At 36.3% G+C, this 19,985-nt stretch overlaps 1 protein-coding gene across 14 annotated transcripts in view; it reads right to left on the reverse strand.

The window, feature by feature from the left end:
• The window catches only part of pdlim5.L (PDZ and LIM domain 5 L homeolog), a 159,980-nt gene that overhangs the window by 15,329 nt on the left and 124,666 nt on the right, over positions 1 to 19,985 (reverse strand). For 11 of the 14 annotated variants that reach the window (XM_041579355.1, XM_041579379.1, XM_041579310.1 and 8 more), the window contains 5 exons: positions 19,750 to 19,908; positions 18,215 to 18,346; positions 13,386 to 13,501; positions 5,205 to 5,379; positions 49 to 229 (listed from right to left, as the gene is read on the reverse strand). In XM_041579355.1, the coding sequence (XP_041435289.1) occupies positions 49 to 229; positions 5,205 to 5,379; positions 13,386 to 13,501; positions 18,215 to 18,346; positions 19,750 to 19,908 (763 nt within the window). 14 annotated transcript variants of the gene reach the window in all.

Genomic DNA, 19,985 nt, shown 5'->3' on the forward strand with positions numbered 1-19,985 from the left:
TTGGAGCTTAATAGTATAAGCTTGTATATGCTTGAAATTGTTACTTACACCAAGAATCTTCCTCTGACAACGGGCACAGTCAGGTGCAAAGAACTTCTCATAACAAATCTCGCAGTAGAGGCCACCTTTCTCTTCAACAAATCCCATCTCGGCCATGCTTGATTTGCAGTGGGCACAGTTAAATTCTTCTGGATGCCACGATTTCCCCAAAGCCAATAGGAAAGGGCCTCTGAAAATATAAAAAAAGGTTTCAGTTAATGTTTCAGAATTACTTTACTCTTTTACATTTATTCTAACAATGACCTGTTTTCAGTTCTTATGTATACGTACAGCTGCCATACAACATAGCACTGGCACTACAGCAGTGATTTAATGAGCAGTAGTAACGTTTTTGCTACTTTAGTCTATAGAATCTATCTATGGAAAATTCAGGTTTGTCCAGGATATGTAAATGAGAATGGCATTTTAGGTGTCCACAGAGAGGTCTACATACATCCTCAAGAAAAAATATTTATGATACATGTTAAATGACAAACAACGTACATTTCAACTTTTTAAATTTATATTATGCAATAGTGGAAGAAGCGTTAATTCAGTTCCAATTTTTTTGTTTATTTCTTAACAAGTTAGTCTTGGCTTATTATATACAGTATCATTTACATACTTACTATAATGATAAAGAAGACAAATCACTGAAAGTCATTAATCAATGCTAACACTGACCTAACTTGATATCCTCTGTCCTTTATACAAGCACCTTTACACACCAATGGCCTTTCAGTTCAACACAGGACTAACAATAGAACTCCTTATGTACAACAAACTGCTCTCTTCTTTGAGTGTCAGCACAGGCTAATTTAACGGACTCATTAACAAAAGACTGACACTAAAGAAGACAAGGTCTTCCCGTTCCAGACAGGATTATGTTTCCATCTGTATTAAAAAGACAGGCTTCAGTAGCTAAATGTTACAGAGGATGGAAATACACTGGACAGAATATTAGAGGAACCAGGGACAGAAAAGGGAAAGTTAGGGAACACAAACTTTGAACAATGATAGGTTTCTGTAGATTACAAAGCTGACATTCTCTGGTCAGACCACCAAGTTCAAACCCAGGTGAACATGGGATTACGAAGGAGAGCAAATAATCATATGTCATGCTCTTCATATATTTTTTTTTTTCCAAGATGAAAAACTGAGCTTCATGGATGACATACTTGTGACCCCCGGCTGTTACGATATATAACTCCAAGAGTTACCAGTAAATGTATCCGTTGCTGTCTGAATGCCATAATAGTAAGCAGTGTTTGAACATATACTGTAGAGTTTCATGTGTTATTGTACAAGGGCATACAGAATCTGCTAAAAGGGTATACAATTTACACCGCAACCTACTTAATGCCAGTGTGGAGTTTCCTTCGAACAATGTAAATGTTAATATGCAAAGGTTACATTTTTCTCAGCTTCAAGGCTTTGTGCACATCTCTATTTTATGAAGTTGTTACGACTGCTTGCATGTAAAATTGTATGCAAGGTCTCACAGGGGCCGTGATTAACTTAAATTCACTCACCTGCATTAAAGACAGGATGCAAATTCCAACAGTGCAATTAGTCTTTAGTGAACACAACATTTTTGATATTTCTTTACTTGTGCACAGATGAATTAATCAGTGGCTAAGTAACTGTGATTAAACCAGTGTTGAAATGGAGTATAGTATGTTATATATAAAGTACTTCTACATGTTGTATATATAAACTATTTTTCCTGGCCTTCAGCTAATACCCCTGCTGTACAGCATAAAATAAATGTTTATTGCCAGACATTGTCTACAAGTTTATACTAACAAATTTGTTGCCTAACGAGGAAACTTCGGGCGACTTTGGAAAACAAAGCGCTGTGAGTGCCATGCCGCAGAAATTTTTTCATTCTAGCAGGCAGAAGACAGGGGAAAGCAGTTTGGGGAGAGTAGTCGCCCCAAAGAAAAGGTGATTAGTTGCAGGGCGACTAAATCTCCCCGAATCTCCAGGTGTGACATTACCGTTAAGGGTCAGGGCACACCCTCAGATTCGGGGAGATTAGTCACCCGGCGACAAACCTCCTCTTCTTCAGGGCGACTAATTTCCCTGAACTGCCTCCCGACAGCTAGAATATAACTCGCCGGTGGGATGGCACTCTGATCGATTCGTTTTTGAAGTTGCCTCACCAGGAAACTTCGGCCAACTTCCGAAAACGAAGCGATCCGAGTGCCCTCCCATCGGCAATTTACATTCTCGCTGTCGGAGGCAGTTTGGGGAGATTAGTCGCCTCGAAGAAGAGGAGACTAATCTCCCCGAATCTGAGCGTGTGCCCTTACCCTAAGGGATTTTTTCACTTTGCAATTTAAGAATGCTTTTTTCTAGTGCAGGATTTTAATTATTTGGTATTGTACTACTGTGAAATTTTTATCTTTATAAGCCAGGAATCTTATTAAATATACAGTACATATTTCCAACTTCCTGCTGTATTTTTATGCACAAAAAAAGTTTATATTATCTGTATCTTGTGGGCAATGTAATAAAGTCTCCCCAAAATAGCAACTACTGGTCAGGTGTTTTAAAAACACACACCTGATTGGTTGGATACTAAGGGGGGTCTTTACTAAAACTCAATTTTATTACATTTTTTAATTAAAATAAACTCCCATCCACAAATTTACCTCATTTATGAAAAATAAACTGTGGGAAAACGTTTTAAAAATTGACACCCGAATCCAGACTTTTTACGGATTATCTACACAACCATGACAGGTTTTAGATTGAGTATATTCAGATTTGAAATTTTAGCAGCTTTGGGGTATAATAAATCTCTAAAAATATTTTTCCTCCTCTAAAAATTCTAAATTTCCCCACAAGAAACTCAACCAAAAAAAAAAATTGATTCTTCATAAATAGGACCCTAAATGTGAGCAAACATTTTCAGCAAGCCTTCCAATCCATTTTAGCTAATAAAAAATGCATACTACAGGATGGTCTGGGTTTCTATGCAATCTTGTTCAAGGATTTTCAGCTTCAAATTACCTGGTTCCCTTCCGTAACATCATTGCCTTGGCAAAAATACTTTTCCCCCTGTTAATTTAATTACCAATTGCAGCTCTACATTTGTAAGGTATATGCATTTAAACACAAAGTACAGAAATTTTGAACACTTTATCGCTTTCAAATCAGTAATTAAGACATGCTAATAAAAAAGTGATGCTATCTAAAGGATCACTTTGACTGTGTAACGCCAAGGCTTTGTGAGGCATGGAGTAAAGGATCTATGTCTTGGATGTATCTTGGCTTTAAAACAGGTGTACCAGACTGAAATTTAATACAACAACCTGCTTTTCTTCAAGGTAATCCTGCCTTGGAGGGCATGAACTGTAATTCTATTAAGACAACTAGAGACAAAACAGCTGTGCCCATTGCTACTGTATCAAAGGCTATGGATAGTTCTTTACACACAAATAGGTGATTTGTAACACACACAAGGCAGAAACAATTAGTAAATTGCAGTTCCCACAGACATAAACCCAATATAAATACTGTATTATTCAGTAACTATGCTGAATAAGATGTTCCTCTTTTGTTTAAAAAAAAAAACAAAAACAACTCAATCAAACAAACTGCGATAATTGATCTTTGTTTTTAACTCTTAAGAGGTGCACCAAACAAGCCATACAGTTAGGAATTAAGAAAGCAACTGGCATGGGAAGGGTTGGGGGCAACTTTTAAGTTGTCTAGGGCTGTGGAGTTTTACTATCTTATCATTGCAGTATGTAAAATTAATGTATTTACTATACATGGTTTAGCAGAGCTTATAAAAACACATATGATGGTTTGTGCTTGATGTTCCTCAACCCAAAATAAATCCTGGGTCACTTATTATAATTTCCTTATTGCACAGCCATTAACATCTCATACCATTAGCGTGCAATATAAATTGCTCTTTTTGTTTTGCTGGACACCAACAGGTTTCTTTTCTGAATTATTTTTCCTTTTTACAAATAATGCAAATGTGTCATGGCACAACTAGCATGTTTAACCAGGGCTGCCCAACTTCTTTATCTGTATTAGCTGTTGCTCGTCTCTGACGAAATCCAATTTCTATTTTTTATTAAAGAATTCATAGCGGTTGAAAGCTCAATTAAAAATCTCAGCTGTCAATCAAATATTGTCTGCCACTCCTCTATGCCTTAGGCATTCCACTTTCACTTTCCCTTCAGCACTTCCTAGATGTCACTGCTTTCCCCACATTCCCCAGTTCTCTTCACCGTCTAATTGTGTAGCCAGGGCATGGGGATGGACATTGGGTCCCCCATTCTGGTGCACAAACAAGATTCTGAGATGAGGAAGGCTTGTCTTAATAACAAAATGGCTCCTGCCTGCTTGCTATAATTATGAATTCCCTGACTGAAGGAAACAAGATTTAAACAATTTATATAGTATAATTAAAATTAATTTTGCTTGACAAATATGATTCTGAATAGGATTCTGAATATTTTTTTGGGCTTATGGGTCCCCTTTAAGGGTTTAATGAAAGTTCAGGGAATCCTGTATTGCTTTGTTGAAGAAACTTTTCAGACTAGTGATGACATTGTTAAGCTTTCTTTAGACTGACCACTACTAGATATTGTATAGAAGTATACCACAAACATTACATAGAGGTTTAGATATGCAAATGCAGTTATTCTGCAATTTATTCTATCTCACATTTTAGGCGGATGGCCTGAAAACATATTTTGTACAGTATATGTCTATTTGATTTTTTGCCAACAAACATTATTTGTCAACCTCCACCTGAAGGTCCTGGCTTATGCAATTACAAGTATCTACGTGTATTAGCCAAATGCTTTCCAACAATGGTGTCAAATTTCCAAATGTGCAGGCTAAGTAAAAATGTAAATGCATTAAGTGCATCAGTTTTTTTACTTCCTTTTGAACTTCAGTGCCATGAGTACCAGTAATCTGTTCATAAAATAAATTTTTTAAACAAAGAAGCAAGCAAAATGAAGGTAACTGAATAATGCAACGAGGTAAAACTAGTTGAACCATTACGTTCAATTAGAAGGGAGGAGCTTTCAATAATAAAATGCACATTTTGTTTATCATTTATGTGAAAAGCCTTGCTTGTCAAACTAAAATTATTTTTTATTTTTTATTTATAGACAATTTAAGCTGTTTACCTTATGGCCTTATTGCAGGTGGCACACATTGGGGTACGGGTTCCTGCTGGTATATGCTCAGCTCTCTGTACCAGTGTGTCTTTGTCCTCTACCCAAGGTGGGGGAACGGACTTGTTATTGCTGGAAGGTTTCACAGCATTTGATGGGTTGTTGGTGACCTGTGCATTTGATGGAGCTGGAAGAGAAGTGATACTCAATAATCAATATCCTAAATTGCTACATAACACTATATATATATATATATATATATATATATATATATATATATATATATATATATATATATATATATATATATATATATATATATATATATATATATATATATATATATATATATATCCTTTTCTGACATGAGCAGATTCAGTTGGGTTTATGTAGGAAAGGTCCAGTGGCATATGAACTTCCAGGAATAAATAGAAAATGTATTTACATAGACACAATGATTCCATAGTTTGAAAGGAGAGATCTTAATGAACCATTTTCAAACATCCAATATATTCACTGTACGATGCATTTGCAGGTGTAAAATGCAAAAGGGGTAAAACAAAACAAAACTCAGAAACACCTGCATCCTACTTGTATACTGCTGGCATTATCAAAAGAAGGCCTGGCATTATAAATACAGATATAGCCGATCAATTTACAGACCTCCCACAATCAGTGTAAGACTAGTAGCATATTATATTAACAGTATTATACAGTAGTGTTATCTAATTCTGGTGTCACTAGGAACATTTCAGAATCTTTTATGGGGTTGTGGAAGAGAACATTCATTCAACCATCTAACACAATCACAATCTAATTTAGATGAAACATTGTTCATTGATGTGCTTGCTTGGTAAGTTTGCCAAATGATTTTAATCATTGCCCAACTTGGCTACTGGGGTCAATGACTGGATCACATGGGTGACCATACAGACACATGTTGAACAGAATCAACAGGTTGTCTTTGTTCTACACGCCTACACTCCTTATCACATGAATGTCACAAATAAAATCAAAGGAGCCAAACTGCATTCTGGCCAGCTCGATTGTCTTCCTGGAGCTGAGTGTTCAAGTGAAGGTCCATAGACCAGAAGCACCATGGCCTCTATACCCAAAGGCTCAACAGGTTGCTTTGTTTAACCTAAAGGTTTCCAGCTGCTGAACATGCGATCTATTAAATAATTGTCCCACTACATACAAGAGACTGGAAGTCACATGTCTAATGAAGAAACTAAATACATGAATACACTCAGGAATGCCTCCTTTCTGGCATAATATTTCAGCTTTTTTTTTTTTCAGGGAAAACTTTTTTTTTCTACAGCGCTTATTTCCACACAGCACTTGCTGAAAGCATAGCAGATCCTTTCCAAAATCAAATATTATGCCAAGATTTGCAAAATTACTAAGACCTCTTACAAAAGGAAAAAAAACTCTGAAACCAGGTATCAAAACTGGACTTGCTCTTCAAGAAATCCATTAGAAAGTAATAAAGATACTGTATGGTAATGGACACAGGGAAAAAGCTTTTGTGAGATGTTCCACCTAATATTAATAGATCATATGCTCTAAAAATATATAAACATGTGGAACAAATCATAGCCGCTATAAACTGAAATTCAATCACATGGAAAATGACGCATTCAAGCACAACATAAGACTATAATTCATGTTGCACAGTAGCATGAGAAAGCACACTGGTGTGGCAGATTCAGACCTAATGATTTACCAAAAGGTGAGGCTTTTCAAATATCTGTAGCTGTTTGAATCAAAATCATCCGCTTGGTTGATTTTAAAGGGACAGCAAGTTTCTGTGCCAACAGTCTCTTATTTTGTGAAAAGGGTATTTTTGTATCCTCTGGAATTTATTTCTGTTTCTGAATAGCACATGAATTTGGAGTACCATTTAAGAATAAGATACATCTTTCATAGAAAATACTATAGAGCTCCCAGGCCCAGAAAGGAGCTCCCAGTGCTGGCAGCCATGCTGGGGCACAAGCATGCGCATAATGAGCAAGTGCGTATTTTACATTTCTGTAGTGAAAAACATACAGCTTGCAACATTTTTAACAGAAAAACAAATGTTTAATTACACCACCATGTTATGAGTGGGTTGCCTTTTACTGCTTAATATTTAACTTTGTATGTTATACAGAAACCTCTGAGATATGTGGAATATGTCTCATAAGGGAAAGTTTAATATGTTTCCTATACATGAGTGTCCTCCTAGCGATTGGTCTTGAAAGTGGTCACCTCTATATGGGTCAATTATTAAGGCTCGCTTTTTTCTTTCTACCCCAATGTTACATAGCACTTGGACCCTGAAAATTATTCAGTGTGTAATAGTAGCTCAGGGCACTTCTGTATTAAGAATCTTTCAAATTCAAATAAAGAATTTGGCTTTGATCAACTCAATGGATCATCTCTGAATCTGTGAGAGACCAAACAAACAATTTATATAAAAAGTTCCAAGTCTTTATTCCAAGCGTGTAATTCGGCTCACCAGCCCTTCTGAATGTGGTCATGCTTCTGTCATTTGAGCAGAAACAAAGGGAGTTCTGTAAAGCTCTCTTCTGTAAAGCTTTCAAGATAAAATGTTCCCTTGCTTTCCTTCATGCAAAACCACTTGCTCTACCAAATGCCAAATTAGGTTGTTTTTGAACTCTGTTCAGTTCAGATTATTTACAGCTAATGAATTAAAAAAAATTAAAAAGACCATATCAGCTTATTGCTATTTAATATATTTTTTCGCATTGGACAAAGCATTGTGCTTGTTCAGTGATTTTCACTTAAAAAATTCATACTTGTGAGTCTGGTTTCACAAAAACCTGTTTAGCAGCACTTTATATTTGGCCATCACAGTGTATTCTGCAGCAGAACACCTTGCAAAACAATTTCACTTTGAGAATAAAGCAGGGACAGATTCAATAATGTATTAATGGCAAAGAAACCCTTTGGCTCTATTGCTTAGAGAACTACAAAGGCACACAAGTCCTGATAGGTTTCCAATTTTCCATTTTCATGGGATCCCTTACTAGCAAATACTATTTATTGGATTTTTAAACTACCATTGATCAGAAGGCCTAAGCTAGCAGTTATTCCATGAAAATGGAATGTTCAGGGCTGCTGTTGGCTCATGACAAGATGGCAAACATATAATAACATTGCTGAATTGGCCATTTCTCCATACAGATGAAGCCACTTGGATTTGTGAGATAAATGCGTCATGACTCATGGTTAATTGAAGAAACTGCGTTATCTAAAGTCATCTTAACTCATTTAATGCATTTAACCTTTCCATTAGCATACCAAAGCACCATTGTGAACAATGGTGAATGCCTTAATTAGATGGGATGTTGTGACGCAGTTTTCTGTGTTAAATGAGATAAATGGGATATCTGTGTTTAGTTATTCTGTGTCAAACAGACAAACCAAAGTGGCTGCATCTGTAGTTCCAAGAAGTGTTCACCCAAAATTTTGCATGAAATAATGGTATTACAAAACTACATATATGCATTTCCCTCCAAGTGTGACTCAAACTGGTCTTTCGGGTTGGGGTAAACAAGCCCCCTGGTTGGGCCACCCCACAATTTGGGAACTACTAACACAGGAAGATCCAGAATTACATCTAGAAAATGTAGAATTCGGGTACAATGTGTGGTTTATTAAAAATAAAATAGCTCATTGGCAATGGTTTCATGAGATCTTGTAAGCCACTGAAACCAATCATTTATAACAAGTGCTAGTAAACTTTACTTCTGTATTGGCTGAGATTGGTTTATAAACCTGGTGCAGACTTTGATGCTTTTATTACATTTCACCTACAGTGTATGGTGTATCTGTGTAGCCTCTAGGTTTACACAAAAGTGCCACTGAACAGTTTATGGAATTCCATTCATTAACTGCAGCAGCAGTGTGCAATTCTATTCAAATTGACATGTAGTTGGCACATCCAGTGGAAAGGGGTTAAAAGAGATTGGCAGGAATAATAAAGCTTTTACTCATTGACAGAACTAGGGAACTTGGCTCAATTCTGTGTGACAGACCAGACTCCCTTTAGAGTCTGTAAATCACAGAGGATTGCAGTAGGCAGGCTTTTAAGGGTGAACCACACCACATTTTGACATTCTGACCTTGTAACCAGTTACATTCCTATTCCATGGCCAAGATATAAATTCTGTTTCCTAGCTGAAATAAAAGTTAAATGAATTTAATTCTATTCTCCACAGACAACTTTCCATATTGGAACTATGTACAGATGATATGAATACAGCGTACGTAAACCTTTACATCTTACTTTTCCAGACTTTCCTGCATAGGGAAACACACACAGACACAGAAACCAGAAATACTGACTTTATATTCTCTATACCATCAAATAAGTAATGTTTACCCATACCAGACAACTTTCCCTGTCTAAGCTGTATGGTCCCCATTCACACAGGGCCGGTTTACATAGTGGGCGCCCCTAGGCCCACTGCCATTCGTCGCCCCTGTCCCATCCCTTTTATTCACTCAAATTTTCATCATCGGGACTGGAACAATGGGGATTGGTGCACAGGAGATTTAAAAAAATATTGTATCACCTGCGCATCTCCAGTGTTTCTCAACCGATGTGGGATTGGTTGGGCATCATGCCGCCCCCTAAAGTCCTGCCGCCCTAGGCCCAGGCCTTGGTGGCCTTTCCACAAATCTGGGCCTGCATTCACAAACCAAATAAGGGCGGGGCTCACCAGAATGTGAGTGAGGATTGGATGCAACAAGAACTGATCTCTATGGATCAGTACTCCGCTGTCCATGTTTTTAAATATTTAAGACAGTAGTAAACATGGTGCAAAAGGACCCTGACCATTGACGTGGGTGATAGAGAAGAATACAAATCCATATTGATGCGCTGGTAACACCTTCACCAAAGTCCAGGAAAACGAAAAACGATACATTCACCTGTTAATACTACAGTCAGAAGTTTCAGAACTCTGATACAATCTTGGGGTTTTTATAATTATCTCATATGCTTTAATTATATACATTAAAGACCACTTTACATTTGTGAAAATTCTATAAGCAGCCTAAGCAGTTTTGGGTTGCCAATACAGAAAGACAAAAATTACTTTACAATTGGAGGCCTAGGAGAAAAAAAACATGCATTTATACACAGAATCGTTAATCGTTAGCTCCATCTAGAGGCAAACAAGATTAGTAACTTCAAAAGAAAATGCTTTTAATCATAAAAATGCCTGCCTAGTTTTCCAGCAGTGGATATTCACAGACAATATTCATGTGGCACAACCCAGCTTTGAAGAGGCAGGTCAGATATGTTTGATTATCATAGGAAGTAACAAGAAATGCAGCACAATTTCGTAGTAGTAAGAAATCAGAGTGTAAGCTGAGAAACTCAGAATTTGACCACCTTGCCAAAAACCACTACCTACTATCTGGCCATTGTTAAGCAAATGTCACAACTGCAAACTGTATAGAAGGATGACAGTTTGCACATTGGAAAGACCAATGCATATATAATAACTATAATTGCTTTATTACTCCTTTGGCCCCAGGTTGGACCCTGGCTCAACACTTGATCCACTCTGACTATGCCCCTGTCATCAGCACTGTGTCCCCTAGGAATTAAAGGCCCAGGGTTTATAACATTTATAACACCTTCACTTAAGAATGTGTTCTCTGTTTGGGTGCTGGGAACCCCTTAATCATCAGAACCTGCAAATGTTCTGGTTTATGCAACTCTCTTATGGAAATAACTTTCATTTACAGATTTTACAGAAGGTATTTGCATCAGATTCCACGTTAGTCTACATCATGTTTATAAGTGATATTTTATTTCACCAATAATAAATATTGCTGTCCTCAAAGCTAAAGTAAAGCCGAGTGTTTGCTTTTTCCAAAGTCTTTTTTTAAACACACCATCAAGATCTCACGTTTAAAGTCCCCCACATAATCTACCATAAAATTACATACAGGTTGTTCCACTAATACCCTTGAAGCTGTTGTGTGGGAAAGCATAAGGATTTACCATGGTGCACGCAAAGTGGATTACAAATGAAAAATGCATCAGGTCTGAAATGATGGACCGATTAAAGGAACACTAATGCCACCTATTTTTCCTGGGTGGTAGAATAAAAAACAAGATGATAACCTAAAGAATAAAGGTACTGAAATTACATATTTCATTTTCTTTTTTTTCATATTTGTCTAAATAAATTCTCTTAGATGTCATGGAGACATGTTTGTACTTAAACCACAGTATTTGCACTTAGAAGTAATTTGTGCGATTGTTACTGCTTGCAGTCTTTGTTTTGTTTCAATATTAAATATAACATATAAAAAAAAAAAGATATTAAATATAAAAGATATTGGATCCAGAAGCAGCCAAAAAGCAGAATGATTTTAAGGCTAGATTATTTATTCAAACATTTTTGTCACTGCCTGGCTGCAAGGGACAGTGGGGGTCATTTATCAACACTGGGCAAATTTGCCCATGGGCAGTAACCCATGGCAACCAATCAGATTGCTGCATTCATTTTTCTACTTGCAGCTGGCTTTAAAAAGTTAATCGCTGATTGGTTGCTCTAGTAAACTGCCCATGGGCAAATGTGCCCAGTGTTGATAAATGAGCCCCACTGAAACTAACAACTAGATAACAATTTTGCCTTAAGTAATGTAGTCTTGGAAAAAATTAGCTTTGCCTGACCACAGATGGTCAAAGGTAAGTATATCTGCCCATGCAGTTTCAGTTTCTCTTTTTAGACTGGAAACTGTAACCCATTTTACCTGCTGTATTGATCAGTATTTGTATATTTGAATCAATCTAAACCAATGCAGAAGGTGGATGGACAATCAGGTGGCCCCAGTAGCAAAAATTCAGGATAGTAGTCTAAGGTCATGCCACAGAGGGGTTAGCAGACAAGTTCCAGTTTCCTTTTTGGAACCAGGTCTTAAGGTGGCCATAGACGAAAAGATTGGCGACAATTCCAAACGAGCCAATCTTTCCCCGATATGCCACTAACGGGCATGGCTATATCAGGGGTAATCTGAACGTCAACCAGACAAAAATGTCGGGACTCTCCACACACGATACGAAAATCTTACGAATCCTCGATTCGTACGATAGGATCTTTGCGTCTATGGCCACCTTTAGGGTGATCAGATTTGCCTTTCCCAAAGCTCTGCCCACTCTACAGGTGAGTGCAGACACTATTCTGGTTTCCACAACCCAGAGCCATACATTTCATAACTTGCATCTTATTTATCCAAGGGTTTTTATCAGGGCTGGCAGATAAGTATACTCACATCTGCACCCCACTGCTGCTCCCAATGTAGATAAAAAGACTTAATGGCAAGTACATAAATCCCTCTATTGAAGCCACTGTTGCTCAAGACAAGGTAGGACGAATGTCTCTTCATATAAAAGTAGATGTACCTGCTCAGAGATGAACATAGTGTGTCATTCGTTGCGGACCAAGACACTCACTTATATGAAGCCAAAACCCATGGCCTCTATGAGAAATCTGTTGCACATAGAGTGAGGCATCAATGAGGATGGCTGGAAATTGGGCTGTCAATTGGGCCATGGTGGTGGTCTTCTTGAGCAGAGCTCATAGTGGCAAATAATCAGATTAATCTAATTTATACTACAAACCTGGCAGACAAATTAGACAAATATTTGCTTTTTGGGCAAGCTTTCCATATAAGCAGATTTTCCTGTGCATGCCTAGCTATAAGAAAGCCCACATAAAAGCAGGCCCAGATTTCAGTCATGCGTGCCCCACAGGAGCGCACATGCACTTAGAATGTGGCTGGGCGGCATGCTGCCCCTACAGACTTGCCGCACTAGGCCCGGGCCTTTGTGGCCTCGCCACAAATCCCGGCCTGAATAAAAGGACTTTAGTGTCAACACCTCATATGCTACAATCCTGGCAGGCTCTTTTGAAGTGTCCCCAGAAGAGGGCTGTGTTTATACGGAACCTCTAGGAGTAAGTCTGAGGGCATGAACTAGACAATTCAATTTAGAAAAAAGTCTTAACACACTAGATGTAACACGCTTAAAGGGCTAATATAGACTCTCACCATTTGACAAAGAAAATTAAAAAGATGTGTGGTAAGATATTTTAATGCAATGCTGAATAGAACACCTGCTTCAAGTAACTCTTAGGCAAGGGGTTTGAGAAATAACTGATTTACCTGGTTGCCATGTTGTTGGCTTGCTGGTGACAGGTTTGCTGGACGGTGAGGAATTGTATGAAATTGGCATAGTTTTAGATGCTGCAGTAGCCTGTGGAGCTTCCAAGGTCACATTGCTAAAAAAAAAAGAGAAATATAAGATATAAGAGTATATCATACATATTATAATTATATATACAGCCAACGTGGAAAAACACTGAAAAAGGAGTCTCTCAGTAGTAACAGCCATAGATTACACAGACATAGATCGTTTAATTTTCAAGATCAACATCACAATTTGTGGAATATTGCTAAAATATTTACAAATCTAGATTCATTGGAGACTTATGCACATCTCTGGCAAATACACCACCGTCAGTCAGTCATATCAATACACAGAGCTGTTCTGTGAGGAACGATATCAAATTGAGCCAAAATAAAATATAGTTACCAGTTAGTGATTTACTTAAAATATGGAGTAAAAGGTGAGGCTGAAGGTTTTTTGAGTTCATTAGCCTTTTGTGACAGTAGTAAAAAATTACAACTTGCTGAAAAGTCACAAAAATGCCCCCATCAAGCAGTTTCTAAATCTACTGACAATGTACTCTATACAGAGCAGCTTATCATTCCACATGAGTGCGTTATACAGAATCACTGTCTGTGCACAGAATCCCATTATGCAGAGCTTTGCACTTTTCTGCTCATTTGCAAAACAAGAAGTTGTACTAGCTATCATTAACTTAAAATTACTACTGATCATTTACAGTTTTGTTTCGACCCCATATATCAGCCTTGTGTCCATTTTTTTTTTTATGTCACATTAATAAAATACCATTGCTGCACAAAGTTTATTCTGTTTTTAACATGGCATTTAACTGTAAGCTCATCAGTTATTTTCTGTGTGGAAATCCCATCCACTCTACCATTTACAGGATCATAAGAGGATTAAGCGACAGAGCAGGCTAACAGTGAAGACGGCTCGGGGTTCTGAAATGTCATCCAACAATATCTGAAGGGCTACAGCTTGCTCACTGTCCTGAAAGAATTGAGGGCTGCTTTCTGCAGCTAAATATTTCAAGCTGCACTGCACGTACAGAAGTGGTACAGGACCTATTCTCAACATACACCACTGCAAGAAAAGCATGCTATACCACTAAGCAGGCTTGTAACCATATTCAAGGACCAAAACGGTACTTTCTGACATGAAAAACAGCTCCTCAAAATTATGTTTTGCAGACTTACATATAAAACAGAAAACTGCATTTATATCTTTTTACATATTACATTATTTTGTACAATATGCTGACTTTTAAAGTTAAACCAACTGTGAGTTATTCTTATGAGATCAAACCAATTTCTAGAAAATTTAAAAGCCAAAATATACAACTCTACAGAATATAAAAATTGATGACCCCACCTTTTACATTTTACTTGGATGTATTAAGAGCTTTTATTAGTGCAATACCCATATGGCAAACTTGGGATGTAATTGGAGTTGTAATTTCTAGCTGCTGACAGTTGCTGTTTTAACCTTTCTGCACGCAGAGCTATCCAGAAACACAGAGTCCCTGACCTATACAATTTACAGATACATTTTTATTACCCAAAGTGCAGAGGTATAAAATGAACTTGTTCATTATTACAGACATATGCAGAAAAAACGAGAAAATATACTTTATGTATTTGCAGGGCCTGGGCCCTATTTAAAAGCTTTATAAAATTATCGACCATGTTAAATGTGCAATTTTTACATGTAATTAACTGCAACATTAAACACAGGCAATATATATATATATATATATATATATATATATATATATATATATATATATATATATATATATATATATATATATATATATATATATATATATATATATATATATATATATAAAAAAAAGCAGGGAAAAAAAGGGACTCACAGGACTTCTGCAAAACAAACTGGTATTTTATTTCGACGTTTCGGCTATTCATTTAAGCCGTCATTAATATATATATATATATATATATATATATATATATATATATATATATTCACAGGATTTAAGAATACAAGATTGATTTTTATTCTCAGAATTTAAGCATGACGTTACAGCCCAATCCCGGGTTCTGAAAATAAGAATTAATCTTGTATTCGTAAGTCGTGTGAGTTTTATGTCTCTGCACCCAGGCATGTTTAATGACTTTATCGAGGGTGCCGGTAGCCGAGCGGAATATATATATCCATCAGACCCAGGTGCTATTCCTCGCCAGTTGTATAGAATTGTTTGAATATAGGAATGCACACTGGGATTTAAATAAAATCTTCTTTATTTATTCCAACATTTAAAAGAAACAGGTCAACGTTTCGGTCCCCTGCTTGGACCGTTATCAAGACCCAGATCTACATTTAAAATCACTATAAATAGGTAAAAACATATAAATTAACCAATCAGTATACAGCCTCACTCTGAAGCGTGACATCATTGTAAGGATAACCATTTCATTTGTTATTCAACCGACATATCAAGCTAATTTAGCAACAAAGTGTAAGAGGACCACATAATTGTAACTTTGTATCGCATCATTATCTTATCTTTGACTGAGGAAACATGAAAAAGAACAATGTTCATTTAACCCATATGGTGACAGAGTGTTCAATTTTTTTATCCAAAAGTCTTCTCTTTTTAATAATTCTCTTGATCTATCACCACCCCTACGTAGAGGTGGTATGTGGTCAATTGCTATATATTTAAATGTGGGGAGTCTGTGGCCCTTTTCCAAAAAATGTTTGGCCACCGGTTTCAATGTCTTACCATCTCTAAAGGCTACACTAATTGCGGACCTATGTCCATCCATCCTCAGTCTCAATGTTTGATCCGTTTTCCCTATATATGAGAGGCCACACGGGCATGTTAGCATATAGATCACGTGTGTTGTGGTGCATGTGATGTGATGTCTTATAAGAAATCTTTTCCCAGTATGGGGATGTAAGAAACTCACACCAGGGTTCATGTGTCTGCACGATGTACCTTTACAGTACACGACCAATTTGTTAACTTCCTGGATGTTCAAATATTCCGTAAAGGATTATGTTTGGGTTATACTCTATACCGTAAGAAGATGTTTTATTACATTACAATAGTTATCATCCTCCAGCCACCAAATGGTCATTACCAATTTCACAATTTTGTAGGGTATTGAGAAACAATACAGAAAGTGATGCAAGGAGTAAACAGATTGATGAAATTTGGGCAAGGTTTAAACAGAAAGGATACCCGGTGGGAGTACTTGAACAAGCATTAACTAAAGCTAAAGACAGGGTTAATAACCCAAGGAGTACTCGTAGAGAACCTCCGGATATCATTTTTAGTACTACCTACAACAATGCCTCTAAGGCAATTTGCAATAGTATTAAACGGAATTGGAATATTGTAAAATCAGACAGTAATTTATCCACCAGAATTCCTAACCCGCCAATGGTTGGTTTTAAGAGAGGGGTTAATTTAAAGGATATTCCAGTAAAAAATTATCCTCTAACTTGCTATCAGAAAACAACCACTTCTTGGCTACCGGAGAATAAACCAGGATGTTTTCGATGCCCTAGCTGTACATCGTGCAGAACCATGAACCCTGGTGTGAGTTTCTTACATCCCCATACTGGGAAAAGATTTCTTATAAGACATCACATCACATGCACCACAACACACGTGATCTATACGGTAACATGCCCGTGTGGCCTCTCATATATAGGGAAAACGGATCAAACATTGAGACTGAGGATGGATGGACATAGGTCCGCAATTAGTGTAGCCTTTAGAGATGGTAAGACATTGAAACCGGTGGCCAAACATTTTTTGGAAAAGGGCCACAGACTCCCCACATTTAAATATATAGCAATTGACCACATACCACCTCTACGTAGGGGTGGTGATAGATCAAGAGAATTATTAAAAAGAGAAGTCTTTTGGATAAAAAAATTAAACACTGTCACCATATGGGTTAAATGAACATTGTTCTTTTTCATGTTTCCTCAGTCAAAGATAAGATAATGATGTGATACAAAGTTACAATTATGTGGTCCTCTTACACTTTGTTGCTAAATTAGCTTGATATGTCGGTTGAATAACAAATGAAATGGTTATCCTTACAATGATGTCACGCTTCAGAGTGAGGCTGTATACTGATTGGTTAATTGATATGTTTTTACCTATTCATAGTGATTTTAAATGTAGATCTGGGTCTTGATAAAGGTCCAAGCAGGGGACCGAAACGTTGACCTGTTTCTTTTACATGTTGGAATATATACATATATATATATATATATATATATATATATACACACATATATATATATATATACACACATATACACATATATATATATATATATATATATATATATATATATATATAAACATACATATATATACACACACATACACATATACACATATATATATATATATATATATACATACATATATATATATATATATATACACATACATATATATATATATATATATATACATACATATATATATATATATATATATATACATACATATATATATATATATATACATACATATATATATATATATATACATACATACATATATATATATATATATATATATATATATATATATATATATATATATATATATATATATATATATATATATATATATACATACATACATATATATATATATATATATATATATATAAACATACATATATATACACACACATACACATGATTTGATTAAAAAAAAAAAAGAAGCTAAATAAGTGCATAATAACCACATAAGCCCCACTTGCAAGCCTTCATATAGCCTTCATATATATCACACATATCTCACCTGTGATTTTGCCCTGTGTACAACCCACCAGTGGATTTTCTTGATGGTTTAGAAGTTGGAAAAGGTGGCTTAGGTATTGGAGATATGAGAAGAGCATCCAAGAGAGAGCGAGAGACAAAGGGATCGGAAAGTCTGAGCAAGCAAAATATATGGGATAGCAAAAGGAAATTCTTAATACTTTTTTCCCCAAAACACAACTGAATTGCACACAAATTATGTTCATATTATGATAATTATACCTGTTATTTACTATAACAGAACATACATTTTTAACAATGCTGAACACCAGGGCCTTAAACCCTTGTATGTAAAAGCTCTAAAGAAAAGACTACATAAATTAACATAGGCAGTCATTAAATACCCAAATGAAGTATCTAAAAGTAGATTCTCTGCTCACACTTTCCTAAGTGTCACTGTATATACACCATACAGATCAAATATACAAGGAAAGGCAGTAGAGATTAATAAGTACTGTTTAGCAAATGCAAGCCATTAATTGGGGAATTATACATAGGATTTGAGCTTGGTGCCCAGCCTAATAAAACAGTCTACTTTCTTTATTTGTACATTAAGTATATACAAGGCCGCAGAAAAATTGCAAGTTATCATCTGGCATAAACAACATAACTTTCATAGGCACCTCCATCTGTCCTTGTTAATTCTTCCCTCTCCCAGGCTGACACTAATATTGTTACTAGATATAATGCACTAGATTGCAACATAGGTAAACTGTGATGGACAACTGATATTTTGCATAAAGGAACAGGAACACCAAAAACTGAAAGTGTAACTAATTAAAATATAATGTACTGTTGCTTTGCACTGGTAAAAGCGGTATGTTTGCTTCAGAAAGACTACTATAGTTTATATAAACAGGCTGCTGTGTAGCCATGGGGACAGCCATTCTAGCTGGAAAAAAGGCACAGGTCAAATAGCCGATAATGCATAAAACACCATTGTGTTGGACAGGGCTTCTCTGTTATGTAACCTGTGCCTTTTCGCCTATTTCCAGCTTGAATGGCTGCCCCCATGGCTAAACAACAGCTTGTTTATATAAACTATAGAAGCCTTTCTAAAGCAAACACACAGCTTTTACCAGTGCAGTATGTTATTATATGTTAATTACTTTAAAAATGCTTTTTATTTTTGGTGTTACTGATCCTTTAAATCCTTAGGAGGCCAAACACTAGCCAGTCCTATAAGATATCAGATCATTGAGCTGTGGGCTGAACAAATGGATATCGTACAAGTAGCAATACACAGTACTGCCAACTTATTATTATTATTAGATTTGCAGCTGTGATTGACGTATCCACCAGCCAGCATATATGTACTGAAAATCATACTATTATATTTTATCTAGTTCATGTATGAACGGTTTTATTCACTGGTTTGTGCAAAGGATTTTTTGTATTAACTTGACTAAACAACTTTTTAAAGCCAGAATGCAACTGTTTGAGAAATATTGAGAAATAACAAGGGCTCACTATTAAAACTTTGAGTAGCAATTCCTTTACAAAAAACGTAGTGGTTACCTGGCCTGGGCACCTACAAAAGCAGTCACAGCCGCCACGGCATTGACTTTGCTCTTACAGTTTTGGATAGCAAGAGGAGCAAGCACTGGAGGAGGGCAAGGAGCACATTTTGGCAGTGTATCCAGGGGATTTTTCATAGTGTTTTCTGGTATATAAATCCTTATAGAAAAGATAGAAACAGTGGGAAACAAAGCAAGTTAAGAAAGAGATTTTGTAAAGAAAGACTCACAGAACTT

The sequence above is a fragment of the Xenopus laevis genome, chromosome 1L (assembly GCF_017654675.1).
Source record: "Xenopus laevis strain J_2021 chromosome 1L, Xenopus_laevis_v10.1, whole genome shotgun sequence".
NCBI classification, from domain to species: Eukaryota; Metazoa; Chordata; class Amphibia; order Anura; family Pipidae; genus Xenopus; species Xenopus laevis.